This window comes from Chenopodium album, chromosome 17, assembly GCF_948465745.1.
Source record: "Chenopodium album chromosome 17, dcCheAlbu1.1, whole genome shotgun sequence".
NCBI lineage: Eukaryota > Viridiplantae > Streptophyta > Magnoliopsida > Caryophyllales > Amaranthaceae > Chenopodium > Chenopodium album.
This window is the reverse complement of record NC_137850.1, coordinates 2,382,732-2,397,286: the sequence shown is the minus strand read 5'-3', so window position 1 is coordinate 2,397,286 and position 14,555 is coordinate 2,382,732. Positions and strand designations below refer to the sequence as shown.

The 14,555-nt window shown below is 32.1% G+C and overlaps 2 protein-coding genes across 2 annotated transcripts; both read left to right on the top strand.

The window, feature by feature from the left end:
• The first annotated feature begins 3,420 nt into the window (after nt 1-3,420).
• On the top strand, nt 3,421-5,809 carry LOC145587374 (taxadiene 5-alpha hydroxylase-like). Its single transcript, XM_081644108.1, has 3 exons — nt 3,421-4,438; nt 4,697-4,887; nt 5,256-5,809. Exons 1-3 carry the CDS (start codon nt 3,457-3,459, stop codon nt 5,550-5,552), a joined length of 1,470 nt encoding a protein of 489 aa, XP_081500234.1. The 5' UTR covers nt 3,421-3,456; the 3' UTR covers nt 5,553-5,809.
• A 4,031-nt stretch (nt 5,810-9,840) lies between these two features.
• On the top strand, nt 9,841-12,651 carry LOC145587373 (uncharacterized). The gene is made up of 3 exons (XM_081644107.1): nt 9,841-10,154; nt 11,108-11,642; nt 12,109-12,651. Exons 1-3 carry the CDS (start codon nt 9,977-9,979, stop codon nt 12,431-12,433), a joined length of 1,038 nt encoding a protein of 345 aa, XP_081500233.1. The 5' UTR covers nt 9,841-9,976; the 3' UTR covers nt 12,434-12,651.
• Nucleotides 12,652-14,555: the final 1,904 nt, after the last annotated feature.

The following is a 14,555-nucleotide window of genomic DNA, read 5'->3' as shown; positions in this document are numbered from 1 at the left end:
ACTTTGTCATAATGGTAATTCATTAACCATAGAGATAAAGTGTAGGAGTTTGAGCAGAATGTCTTATGTTCAAGTCTTCATACAAGAATTTTTATTTATTTATTTTAAATTTAATGCCCCTCCACACTAAATATTCTACATCCGCACTGGATTCACATGCATTTTATGTTTCTCTATCCCTTTTACGTATACTCAAAAACAAATTCTGCCTATGAGCTATATATGTCAAGGCCTTTGTTGCACAAAATACATAATTCAATAATGTCAACCATATTCAATACATGGTGATGATCCACCAAATTATGATGCGTTCAATAGGTACTTATTTCACTCCATATGTATGAATTCTCACAATGTTCTTGCTCATATATTATTTTTACTAACATATAAATTAAAACGTCATGAAAATACAAAATAAAACGAGTGGTTGCCCACGAATCAAGGATTACCATAGACTTGCCAATAATAGAAGGAATTATAAGAATTTTTTTTTTTTTTTTTTTAATAGAAGGAATTATAAGATTTAAGTTTACATAATTGTGGCTAAGCTAGTTGGCAGACAAGTCAACTATGATAAGTTAATATGTTCTTCGATTCCAAGGAAAGGGAATAAAATTTCTAATGTTTCTAGAATTTTTTTTTTAAAAAATCCAAAAATATGACTAAAACCAACTAACTTCAACCATACATATATACGTATAATTGACTATATATTATGTGTGGAAGAGGGAGAAGTGGGATCCCATCTTTAGCATGTGATTACGGGTGGAAAATGTTAAGTTATCTCATGCGTTAAGCCATAATAACTGCCATATGTTAAGGAATACTTAGGGCTTGTTCACATTTACTTAATTTCAGTTCATTTCAGTTCAGTTTCTAATTTCCCTCTCTCATAAAATATTCATTTCAGCTCAGTTCAGTTCAGTTCAGCTCCAATTAGTTCAGTTCAGTTCAGCTCCAATCAGTTCAGTTCAGTTCAATTCAGCTCAGTTTAGTAAATGTGAGCAGGCCCTTAGCTTACTACAATAATTTAACTACTAAAGTGGAATTATATATGACCAAGAAAGAGTGTGTTATATTCTTATATCCGCCTTAATTTTCATTTATATAAAATCATCTGAACTCGATTGATAATGTTTGAACTTATTTAGTGATAAATTGAATTTATATAACCCTTATTTACTACTCCGTACTAACCTTTATCAAAAGTTTATTTTTTTCTCTAAGTGATGTAAATTTATTCAATTTGAACTTATTATATATTCCAAATAAAATGGAAATTAAATGAGGTAGACATAATAGGACTTTAGAGCAACTTTAAATTATGTGGAGAATAATCGTGCGATCCTTAGCTTGCATGAAGGGTTATTACTTCGCTCACCAAGTCATATAGTGTGTATACATTAGACTCGCAAGTCACAACTCACAACTATCAACCCCCTTGATATACATGACCTTTTATGTATCACATCACTAGTGTGCTTAGGTGTCAATCTAGATATATAATTGGGTCGGATTCGATAAGATCGTGTTGAGTTAATATCAAGTTTAAGTCATGTTAAATTATTGTATTCATACAAATTGAAATCTGGATCATGTTTTGTTCAAATCGATTCAGATCAGCTGGGTCGTCAATCAAGTCAGTTTTTAACACCTTTGATCTGTACTATAAGGTGACAATGTGAATTATGTGACAACGTTAATCTATAAAAGAATAAAAGGGTCATTCATATGAAGTTGGAAGTAATTAAGGAAGAAGTGTAAAAGAGTTCATGATCACTCTCAATTTTTCGAATACCCAAAGGCTCGAGAAGGAATATAAATGTGTTATATGGAATAATGTAACGATGATTTAACCTTTTTGTAATTTTTCAAGACAATTACAAAAGATATACTCTTAACTAGTTTTAGGATAGGCTGTTCTGAACTATGGAATATACTGTTAGTGACACAAACTTTAAATTAATTGCAATCACTAACAACTATTTGACTCTCTTACATACAAAACCACCTCGTTCAAAGCTGGCAAATCTAGCTAGATAGCTTATAACACTTACTATGATCACTCGCAATTAATCGAATATTTAACAAGTGTAAAACAAATGTTCAAATTAAAATGCCTTTTTGTTTAAATTAATTGTTGAACTGTAATATGCAATATATGTGAATGATCTTGAAATTACTTTTGCTTGATATATACATAATCATGATTTGGCTTATGGCTCGTACTTAAACAACTAATATGGTATAATTTACGATGAAACCTCACTTAACTTGAATTTGATCGCCTCTAGAGGTGTTGTACGTTGTACATTTGTATAGTGCTCTATAAAGGCAGGGTGACCCTAGTTAAAGCAATAACATGTGATAGAGGAGTGGTATGTACCACATACCCTTCTTGCAAGCAACGAAGCGAAAACATTTGTTTGTTGCTTAGCATGATTCGAAGACATGGTGCATTAACTAGATGTTGTGAATGTACTGTGGTGGAAACAAGTCTCTTGTGGTGGTGGAGGCCGTTGTCACGTAGAGGTGTTTCCCACAATATTATGATTTGTGGCAAAAAAGCAAGCATGCATGTATGATTAATGGGCTACATACTCTTCCTATTATCATATCATGTTAGGGTGATGAAACTTTATCGACTTATGCATTGATTGTCTTGATCTCCTTTTTCGAGGGCCTAAACCTAGATCTTAATAACGCTAATGACATGTTTGATAAGCCATCATAAGTTGCGAGACTGAATAATTTACATGTAATTCTGAAAGAAAATTCCATGTTCATTTTAATTATTAAAAAGGAAACAAACTCTTTGATACAACACAACTCAAAATGACACAACAAGTGAACCAAACCACGCATAGACTCCATTAAAGAAAAATTGACATGACATACCTTTTTCTTAGGTCGTTTCAAACACGACTCACTTGAGTGCAAGACCTACTGGCACGACACATTGGCTTAATTGCACAACCTAACATGTGCTTAACTCTATTAATTAATAATCTATGGAGTAGAGAATATGAGCATTATTATCATTTGAAAATGAAGTAGCAATTAATTATACATAGTTTAGTGCAATTGTGCAAACGCATGTTTTGCAATGTCAAATTCGCTTTCATAACGAACAACCAACTAGAATCAAGAAACTATATAAAAACTAAGCACTACGTAATGCCTTACATCCTAAATACCGTTATTTTTTTCCACTTTGATTCCATTTGTTGGATCTTTGGTGAGCAAAGTAGTGGCAACTCTAGTTGACTTCTTAACAAAGTGATTGATTTTATAAAGCTATATACTTATATAAATTCCAGATCTCTGTTATCTAGCTGTATTTTTTATACATAATTTATATTACAGTATATTAGTAACAAACAGCTGAAAACAGAACCTTTGATATACTACTCCTGAAACTCTTACAAACATAATATTGCACCAGTTCCTGATTATATGGCTGACTACATCAATTTAGCCGTAACAGGCCTTCTGCATACATTTCTAGCATCATTGATTGGCATTCTAGTTCTGTTTATGCTACGAAAGCATCGTAGAAAAGCGAGGGCTTATGAGAAACTGATGCCACCAGGGGAGATGGGGATCCCCTGGATCGGCGAGACCCTGGATTTCTACAGAGCCCTACAGAAGAACAGACTTTTCGAAGACTTCATTGCTCCAAGGATCAAAGCTCATGGAAAGACGTTCAAGACAAGGTTGATGGGGAGTCCGACTGTCATAGTAAACGGCGCTGAAGCCAACAGATTCTTCCTATCGAACGAGTTTAAGCTCGTTGTCAGTTCTTGGCCTGCATCATCAGTTCAGCTCATGGGAAAGAACTCTATTATGGAGAAGTCAGGAGAACAACACCGTGTTGTTCGATCGATTTTGACTAGTTGTTTAAGTAACAAGGGACTAGAAGGTTTGGTTCCTAAGATTTGTAAAGTTGTCAAGGCACATTTGGTTAAGAATTGGGGCGATAAACCCCAAGAAGAAAGGATTATTTCATTATATAAAACCGCGAAATTTTTGTCCTTCAGAATAATGTGTGAGTGTCAGTTGGAGATGGAAGCGGAGGAGGAGCTGTTCGAGTGCTTTGAGAAGGTCCTAGAAGGGATTTTCTCACCTCTAGTGAATCTTCCAGGAACGAGTTTTTGGAGAGCGAAACGAGCAAGAGCTGAGATTGAGAAGATATTGGTTAAATTAGTGAGGCAAAAGAGGAAAGTCATAGAAGAAGAACAAACAGCAGCTGAAGAAACACGAACTTTGCTGTCGAGATTAGTGAGTGCCATGATTCGAGGCGAGATCACAGAGGTTGAAGTTGTTGATAACATAGTTCTGCTCATCTTTGCTGCTCATGATACTTCCTCTTTTGCAATTGCTATGACTTTCAAGATGTTGGCTCAACACCAAAGTTGCTATTCCTCTTTGCTTCAAGGTATGTCACTATATTTTCACATAGCGAGTGAATAAGTGCATTGTATACAACATTTTTAATCACCCTGAATCACGTAAAAGTAAAAATTAAAGTATTTATATAGCGGTTCAATTGATGAACGTCTTTGGTTATCTATTTATGTTTTTCTGTGCGCTTTATGATTATTGTATAACAATAAAGTTGTCATATTGTCAAGAAGTCTCATTACTCATCAAATGATTTAAGTTATTAACATTTTTGTATTCTTCTCAATGGCAGAGCATTCTAATATTAGCACCAACAAAACAAAGGAAGGTGAAGATTTGACAATGGAGGATGTTATGAAGATGAATTATACATGGCAAGTAGCCCGTGAAAGCGTACGCCTTTTTCCTCCAATTTTCGGGTCTTTTAGAAGAGCCACTTCGGATATAGAGTTCGATGGATTCATAATTCCTCAAGGATGGAAGGTTTGTTCTTTCTAACCAAACAAAACAATGTATTCATTTACAACCTTTACATTATTATCGCGTATTAAGTAGTGTATAACTCCATTTGAAATTTTAGGATCTTAAACATGATTTCAGGACCTCGAACTTGGTTAACCTCAAAACAATTCATGTACCTTAAACTTCATTTGAGCCAAATGGCACTGAAAAATCGATCTATACCACATCCAATTTAAATGTACTTCAATTAACTCATCAATTTGAGATGTTAATACCAAGTCTTGCAACAAAGACTCTGACCCAATTTGACTCGACCTATGTGTTTGACATTTTTAATAAGTATGGATTTGAAAAGTGAAACTAAAACTTCTCCTCTTGATTTAATGTAGGTATTGTGGACAACTTACGGGACGCATTTTAGTGAAGATTATTTTAAAGATCCCATGAAATTTGATCCAAACAGATTCGAAGAGCCCATATCACCTTATATATTTGTTGCATTTGGAGGAGGTCCAAGGGTATGTGCGGGCTACCAATTGGCTAAGATGAATATTCTCATCTTCGTGCATTTGGCTGTGACTAATTATAATTGGTCTTTGGTTCAACCAAATGAGCCTATTGTTATGGATCCGCTTCCTCTCCCTTCTCAAGGAATGCCATTACGAGTTTCTCCTAAAGTACAGTAGAATATACATATACAAATTAGTTCTTATTTATTTTTTTCTCGAGGTGGGTACAAATTCGTACATATACCCGGATGCATCGAGATATATGTGCACCCTTAGAAAGGGGTGTAAAATGGGCATGTCCATATGATACCAATACCTTGTAAACACAATTATTTGACTAATTAATGTAATTAGATAATTCACAAAGACGTGTTTGTTGCATTCATTCAGGCAGAATTCAACGAATTCCAAATTTCCTATATTCCTTTTGTCGTTACCCCTGGAATTTAGGGTATGTATAATAATTGAATAAATATCAATTATGTACCCTATTAAGTCAACTAATACCCGCATTTTTAATCTGATTAAGTTTGTAAATTGAAGCCGCAAGTTACTCATTTTTTTTAGTGATTGCTTGAAAAAAAACAATATCTTTAATAATTAAAAAAAATGATTGTTACTCCATAATGTTGGAGTGTTAAGTGACAGGCTAAAGTCGTATCACCTAATCAAAAGTAATTTCTAAAACTATTAACTTAGGGTTTGTTTGACATTTTTGTGGTTTTCTATTTTTTGGTTTTTTGTTTTATAAAAGTATATGATATATGCCCCATAATGAATCAAAAATTATTTTAATTTATTAAAATCATGATAATTTTGAAAACTGACAACAAAAAAGTGAAAACACCTTTTTCTTGTTTCCTGTTTTTGGTTTTTGGTTTTCAAAAAAACAGGAAACTGAAAACCAAAAATGATACCAAACAAGCCCTAAAATAAATAGATAGGGAAGTAGGGTCGAATCCACAGGGAAACAATGTTCTTTTATTCCTAATAAATTATTACAATCTTAATTATCAAGAAATAAGTAACCAAATTGTTGTGAAGAGAATTAAACTAAGGAGAATAAAAGTAGAGAGAAATCAATAAATAAAAGCCTAGAGTATAGGTTCACCAATAAATAATATTTCGGGATGAAGGACAACAATCAATTATCAATGCATAAATTAACCAGATTATAAAGGGTTTTATAATCGGACTGGACCGAATTAATCGGCCCGGTCTTTGGGTCTTGAAATTCATTTTTCCAGTCTTCGGTCATGTCCTGTCCAAAACCCTATAAAAACCGATCTTGGATCGGACAGATTTTTTAGTTAAAAATATGCGTGAAACCTTAAATAATGTTTAAAATTATCCTTAATAAGCTTAGAAAACTTTAACTTTATAAGTTTTTTTGTACTAAACATACAAAAAAAGACATAAAAATGACATTAAAATATAATTTTTCCTTTACTTTTTTCGTGTTTTCCATAACTATATTAAAAATATAGTATTCTTTTTAAAAAAATTCTTAAATCGGTCCAAAGCGGTCCGGTCCGGGTTTTGGACCGATTCTTTCGGTCCTAGCTTAATCGGCCCGGTTTTCGGTTCTTAAAATTCTAATTTTCAGTCCGGTCCGGTCTTGGACCGATGAACAACCCTAGTTATACCCCATTCACAATTCTTGAGATTGAATTATTGATAACTCCATATGGTCACAAAATACGACTAGAGGATACAGGTATGATGGTACGAAAATGAGTCCGGGAGACAATTTTGCCCGTATTAGCCTCTACTAGATTCTTATAGTGACATGTATAATTGCAACCCAAAATACATACAAACAAATTAAAGGTTCAATTTGCTCCAAACTAATTAACTATGCTAATTAGTCAGCTTAATAGTAATGCACACAAAAATATGACTAAATCAAGATCAATTGAATTTAGCAAAAAGACTATTGGAAACCTGAACTGATTGTCCAAATTATTTTATTAAGGGCGATTTCAATATAATTATAAATCTTGATTAAAACATGGGTGATCATAATAACAAATAAACGTACACAATGATATAGGAAGCAACTTAACAAGCAAATCAAAACATCTTAAACATGATACTACACAATTATTATTAAAATCCTAAGGATAATAGTAATATAATTAATCCAACGCATAACCAGATATTAATAATTAAAAAAAACCTTAAAAATGATACTAGCAAGGACTAAATATTATAGAACAATTAAACTATATAAGCATAATTATTCTACTTAATTTGATTGCAAAACGTTGCAACTACATCACGGATAGAGCGTTAGTAAACTTCTGGAAAATAATTGAACTTCCTATAAGAAGGGTTGGACACTTGGACGTACATATATACCCCTCAGCCCTTGCTCACATTGATTTGCTAGCAAAATCAAAAACCTACACCAAGAGAAAACTACTTCTTACATACTTTTACCTCTATTAACTAGACTAATTGACTCTATAAGTTATGCAAGCACTAACAACTTAAAATACCGATTAAATTAAAAGGCACTCTGATATGATGAGAAAGTATATATCACAACTGCTAGCTATCTTCATGTCTTCAAAGAAGAGCTTAGGAGAAAATTTATATATGTAATAATTCCCAATTGATCACCCTCCTAAAAAAATGTTAAATAACATTTTTATAAAAGAATAAAATGTCACAAGTTCTTCACGATATAATGCTAATTAATGTCAATAAGATCTTAGCCGAATGATTAACATTGATAGTCTGTATACGACACGTCTAAATAAAAGCCGGCCAGCCATTTGTAAATCGTATTGATCTAATGGCTAATTTTAAAAATAATAAATAAATAAATAAAAAAAAAATATGTAAACTTGATGAGATCTGAAGACCATGCTGTAAAGCCGAGTCTGTAACATTAAATAGTTTGACAAAAGTCCAAAGAAGAGTCAACATGAAAGCTGTACACATTTTCTCTGAGCCCTAATTTAAAGCATTAAAAATAATGCCAAGAGCTAGAAGTGTACAAGTACTCACTTATTTTTCTTTCTTAACATATGCAGCAACCTGCAAGTATAGTAAATTTGGAAATAATAAATATCAAAATGGGTAACAAGGGTATTCATATCCCCAATTTATTTCCATTTTTTTTTTTTTTTATAAAGGGCTCCATTCCATTTTAGTCTTTTTACGTGTTGATACTCCCTTCATTTCTAGATTAGTGTTACAGGTTATTTACAGTCAAATTAAATTCGATAATTCTTTTTATCACATAATTCTCATGAATCTATAAAGATAAAAAAAAATAATGACGTGTTTTCTTAGTGAATTCATTACAATTGTTTATTTTTAACGTATTAACTTTTTATATAGTTTTCATCAAGCAATATGCACTTTAGATGTTTGATGTCAAAAGTTATGTCTTGTAAACTTTGCAAAAGCTTTTTGTGGCAATTAATTTAAGACTGCGGGAGTTTTAACGCCACACAGCTGCACCATGCACGGCATATGCATGACCCTTTTTTTCTATACTTCTTTTTAAGAATTAAGATACACACAAATTGATTACAAAAAAAAAAAAAACATAAATAAATAAATAAATAAGGGCTTGTTTGGCATCATGTTTGGTTTTCAGTTTCTTATTTTTTTGAAAACCAAAAACAGGAAACAAAAAAAAGGTGTTTTCACTTTTCTATTGTCAGTTTTCAAAATTATCTGATTTTAATAAGTTTAAATAATTTTTGATTCATTATGAGACATATATCATATACTTTTAAAAAACAAAAAACCAAAAAACAGAAAACCACTACAATATCAAGCGAACCCTAAGTGTTTTTATTTTCACAACCAAATAAATAAGTGACATACGTTGATATTGGGGTTGATTTTGGAACTTTTGTGAAATATTTAAGGAGTAGTGTTTTAAATTAATGAACTCGTAAAATTATTGGATTTCCTTAATATAACATTTTATAGACAAAATCATCATCATTTTTTTGATAATGCTCCCATCCAAATAAAGTACATTTGCTTAGAGTCATAAAATATCCATATAGATAATCATAGGTAGATACTAATGTTATTTAAAACCTCATGTCCGCATATTATAACAAACATTTTTTCATCACACAATTAAAGATTTAATGCTATAGTAAAACATGCACAAATACGTATGACGTGACAGTTAAATTGATATTGAGAGCGGGAATGATACACGTTAAAACCTTGAGATTATCGGACACCCATACCTATCACATAGACGAGGTTATCATCATAATTTCAATATTATATCTAAGATACATACATAAATTGAAGGTCGAAAAATATTGTACAAAATGCATGCAAAGATGAAATTAAAGAGATATCAATAAATGAGAAATATAAATGCAACCTGCAACACATCAACTAACCATACATAATACTCACTCTTCTACCTGCTTGTATTTATTCACCATAACCCTAGCTAGCTCAATGCACATCCCCTCCTTTTTTTCTTTAAAATCTTCCACTTTTTCTCACATCTTTCATTCAATTCACATCTTCTATACTTCTCAAAAATCTCCTCTCTTTTTTTTTGATTTTTTTTTTTTTTTTTTTTTGGGATAGAAAAAAAAATTAATTAAATGGGGAGGAACAAAGAGAAAAGTATGATTTTGTGGGTGGTTTTGCTAATGGTTTCCACTAATAACCTAGTAATTCCTGTTTATTCAAGTATTATTAATAATAATGATAATAATTTTGGAAATGAAAAGAATTACTACACTCCTAATGACCCACATGTGCCAACAACCCCTTCTTCAGGTACCTCATTTTCTATATCTTTTAAATTTAAATTTTTTTTTTGTTCATGTGTATGTCTTTACTATACTAGGTTTTATGTATGTTTGACAGAGATGGACAATTTTAATTCAAGTGTTTTTTTAAAGGTACATGCATGATTTTGCTTTATAATATTATATAGTGGTATTACTAATTAGAGGTTGATATGACATATAAAGTAGTTGTTTGTCAATTATAAGTTCTCATTTTAATTTATTTTTGTCCAAATAAATAATTACACTGTCTGAAATTAGTAGTTAATATCTTACTAGCTTGAATTTCACTCCATCCACATACGTTATTAACGAAAAGATTAATTCTGAACAAAGAGAGTAGGATTTCAAACACTTTTCTAAACAACTAGTCTAATAATTCGCCTAAGCTGAAATGAAATCAGCCAAAAATAAAAACAATACTCGTATGAAATAGAAGGTTTGACTTTCAGTTTTCAATTGGTCCAAAAAAGTTAAATGACTTGGTTATTGTGCTACGTTTTGGTTGGATTCCTCACAACATTTATTAAACTATCCATAATTTTAAAAAGGTTGTAAACTTTTTTCTAGAATCCCCCCTTTAAAAAGAAGCAATATATATGTTGGTTTGTTTTTATTTGTAATAAAGTCATTTCTAGTGGTACATAAATCTAGCTTAAGAACTAAGATACATGCATACTTTGGTTCAGATTTTGATTTTTATTTTGAAAGTAACAATGTATCATGTATAAATTATATAATTAAATAATGCATGATTCATATGACTAATGCAGCTCCTTTATTTTATGTCGATCTAAAAGTTATTTTTATTTGGATGGTGATTGTCTCTAAAAAGTCAAAATAGAAAGAAATCTTAAAAACAATAGGGAGTAATAACTATGTACATGTTATTGATGATGATGATATAACATTATTATTATTATTATTATTGTATATATGTAGGTGTTCATAGCAACCCTAGCCACCATGGATCATCCCACAATCACAAATCCCATGGATCACCCTCCTCCGGCAGTCAAAGTAATTGCCGTACACCACCATCACACGGTGGCAGCGGCAGTGGTGGAAGCGGTGGCTACTACCCATCACCAACACCGACACCGATAACACCTCCAAGCAAAGGAGGAAGTGGAGGATCATACCATCCACCTAAACACACACCCTCTAACCCTCCTAGCGGAGGCGGGTGTGCATGTCCGTCACCACCGCCTACTAGCGGTGGTAGCGGAGGATACTACCCGCCAACCCCAACGACTCCAACACCCGTCATAGTCACACCGCCTTCGCCTTTGGTGCCAACTACACCTCCTAGAAGTGGTGGTAGTGGAAGTGGAGGGTATTATCCTCCAACAACTCCAAGCTCTCCTTTGGTGCCTTCGCCTCCGGTAACGCCAATCGTTCCGACGCCACCTTATCTTCCTGATCCTAACACTCCTCCTATGCCTTTTGATCCTACCACACCACCCTTCCCATGCACGTAAGTCCCCCTTAACTTAATTGACCTTAATTTTAACATTTTTGTATAAATTCCTTTTTAATTTTTTGCATATTAATGAGGAAAGTTGTGATGATTTATTAATTAATGCCTTAAATATAATACGGAGAGCTAGTTAATGTACATTTTAAATTCATTGAAGCGTACATTATATTAGAATCTGAATAAATGTTTGTACATAAAATTATATAGCAAACAATAAATAGCAGTAGTCGTACATTCATACGTGTAACATAATGGAGACACGTGCCCACACTTAATAAGCAAGAGTTATAAAATAAAGAAACTTATTGTAATTAATTACATAGTTGATTGATTATTGTAGGTCATCAACATATATCGCAAACATTATTATTATTAGTATGTAACATATATAATCATATCAGTAATTACTTAAATATCAATGTAATATTACTTGTTAATAATGAAAAATGTGACGATGATGCAGTTATTGGGGAAGTCACCCAGGGTTGGTATTTGGGGTACTAGGATGGTGGGCAACAGCAGGTGGAGTATTTGGTGTGACAACATTACCAGGACTAAGCTCAGCAACAAGTCTACAAGAAATGCTAAACAACCCTAGAAATGATGGGTATGGTTCCCTTTACAGGGAGGGCACTGCCTCCTTCCTCAACTCCATGGCGTCGAAAAATTTCGCCCTCTCCACCAAGCAAGTCAAGGACTCCTTCCTTGCTTCCCTTGCCTCCGATAAGGTTGCCGCCGCTCAAGCCAAGCTCTTCAAGCTTGCCAATGAGAAGAAGCTCAAACCTTGATTAAATTATCGTTGCATGCATGTGTACGTCTTCTATATAATTAATCAAATGGTCCGATGACATACTTTATTATTAATTACTAGTTATATATATATATATCATCGTTATGTTAAATTGTCATAGTTTAAATGAGTGATATGTAAGCATGTGTTGTTTTGTTATGTTGAGATTAATCAAAAGACTTGGTGTAACGTTATTAGCACAATGAATCTATGATGAGTTTGATGCTTAGATAAAATTGTTGTTTCTTGGCTTATTATTTTGTTCTCTATTTCTACACTATTGATATAATGAGTTTAAAGTTATAATAGTAATTTAATATAATGAAATACATACTTTGTACATTTTATATTCTATATGTGATAATCATTTTCGAATATTTAGAGTAATTAGTGAAGCATGGAAACAATAGGGATTAATAGTGCAAAACAAAAAAAAAAAATTAATCCCTCATTTTGAACTTTATATTACTACCTCCGTTACAGGTTATGTGCAACGATTTGACATAAAGCAGAGAAGGAAAATGTCTAATCGTTGCACATAACCTGTAATGGAGGTAGTATTTTAATTTTTTGGAACCTTCTATGCGTAAATAAATTAGTAATTAAGCTAATATTGAGCATGGAAAAATTAAGGATTGAATATTGTCCTAGATTCCTAATAAGGTGTAGATATTTTTACTCCCTTTATATTCATTTAATTATTGTCTTATTCAAAATGAACATTGCAAGCTAAGATTAATTGTATACATTAAATTTCAGCCTTCAAATTAATTGCTCCGCTCTCAAAAACTTGTCATTCTTTTCTTCAAATCACGTCCAATCTCCTTCAAGATTTACTTAAGAAATTAATTATAATGTAGCATTTGAATTACCATAACTTAAGGTGATGCAGGCATTGGTTAAAAAGGAGACAAAACGATAATCTCTTTTGAGTTATTTAATATAAACGATACAATTGTTGCTATGCATATGTCCGATCTCTTACTCGATTTATTTTGATTAGATTTATTTTGGGTACTCGATTTAATTTGGGTCATGTTCAGGTCATTTATCGATTAGATAATTATGATATGATAATCAATCAATTCATGATTATGTTCAAGTTTAGTTCTACCTCGATCAACTTCAGTTTAAGTCAAATTTAGGTCTTGATCCATAATTTCGAACACATTCCACAAAGTCACTTTTGCCGGATTTAGTTACACTAGATAATAACTTAACCTTAATAGAGTGCAAAGACGAAAATACATATACTAACTCCAAAAAAGACAAACAATTAAACAAAGGGAAACATTGTGACAAGCTAGCTAGATCATGCAAATGTTATGAAAGAAACCAAACAAAATCATGGTTAATAGCATTAAATTCCCATAAATGAGATAGGAACCATCTCTATTTATTTCAAATGACATGTTTGAATTCTGAGCATCAACGATCAACATTTATATGCACCAACTTCCCACCAAAATTAAATTCAATTTACATAATAAATGTGCTTCGAATATACAGCAGAGAAGACCTGCACATTCAACCACAACACATGCAGAGTGTGTAAATTTATGTATGTAATTAATGTAAATGCAATAATACTACTTAAATAATCCTTTCTCAGAGTATACAATTAAACTAATTCATGCGTGTTTTTGTCCTGAATTCCTAATTTTATATTTCATATAATTTTCAAGAGTATATTTAATGTTTATATATTGCCCTAAGGGCTACACATAGTTTTACCTTTTTTTTTTTTTTTTTTTTTTTGAAACATTTCTCATTTGTAGTTTGTGATGCCTTTGTGGTTGATTAGGAGTTTAGGACATGAAACATACGGAGTACTTCATATATGTACTTCATCCGTTTCCAAAAGTTAAAACTTTTTGTTTAATTTTGGAGTGTTTTAAAATGTTAAAACTTAATTTTACTTTGTTTGGTTATTGACAAATTTCTTTTACTACCTACACATCTTACCTCACTATTTCTTACTACTCCCTCCGTCCCTTAATACAAAGCCTCTTTTTAGCATTTATTACTCACATAATAAAGAGAAAAGGGGCTTTATATTAAGAGACGGAGGGAGTATGACTTATGTTAGTTCTTGTTCCTGGCCCTTTCTATAAATTAAA

Coding starts and splice junctions, on each gene's coding strand:
- LOC145587373 (XM_081644107.1), top strand. CDS start 9,977: ATGGGGAGGAACAAAGAGAAAAGTATGATTTTGTGGGTGGTTTTGCTA. Junction 10,155..11,107: donor GCCAACAACCCCTTCTTCAG/GTACCTCATTTT, acceptor GTATATATGTAG/GTGTTCATAGCAACCCTAGC. Junction 11,643..12,108: donor ACACCACCCTTCCCATGCAC/GTAAGTCCCCCT, acceptor ACGATGATGCAG/TTATTGGGGAAGTCACCCAG.
- LOC145587374 (XM_081644108.1), top strand. CDS start 3,457: ATGGCTGACTACATCAATTTAGCCGTAACAGGCCTTCTGCATACATTT. Junction 4,439..4,696: donor CTATTCCTCTTTGCTTCAAG/GTATGTCACTAT, acceptor TCTCAATGGCAG/AGCATTCTAATATTAGCACC. Junction 4,888..5,255: donor TAATTCCTCAAGGATGGAAG/GTTTGTTCTTTC, acceptor GATTTAATGTAG/GTATTGTGGACAACTTACGG.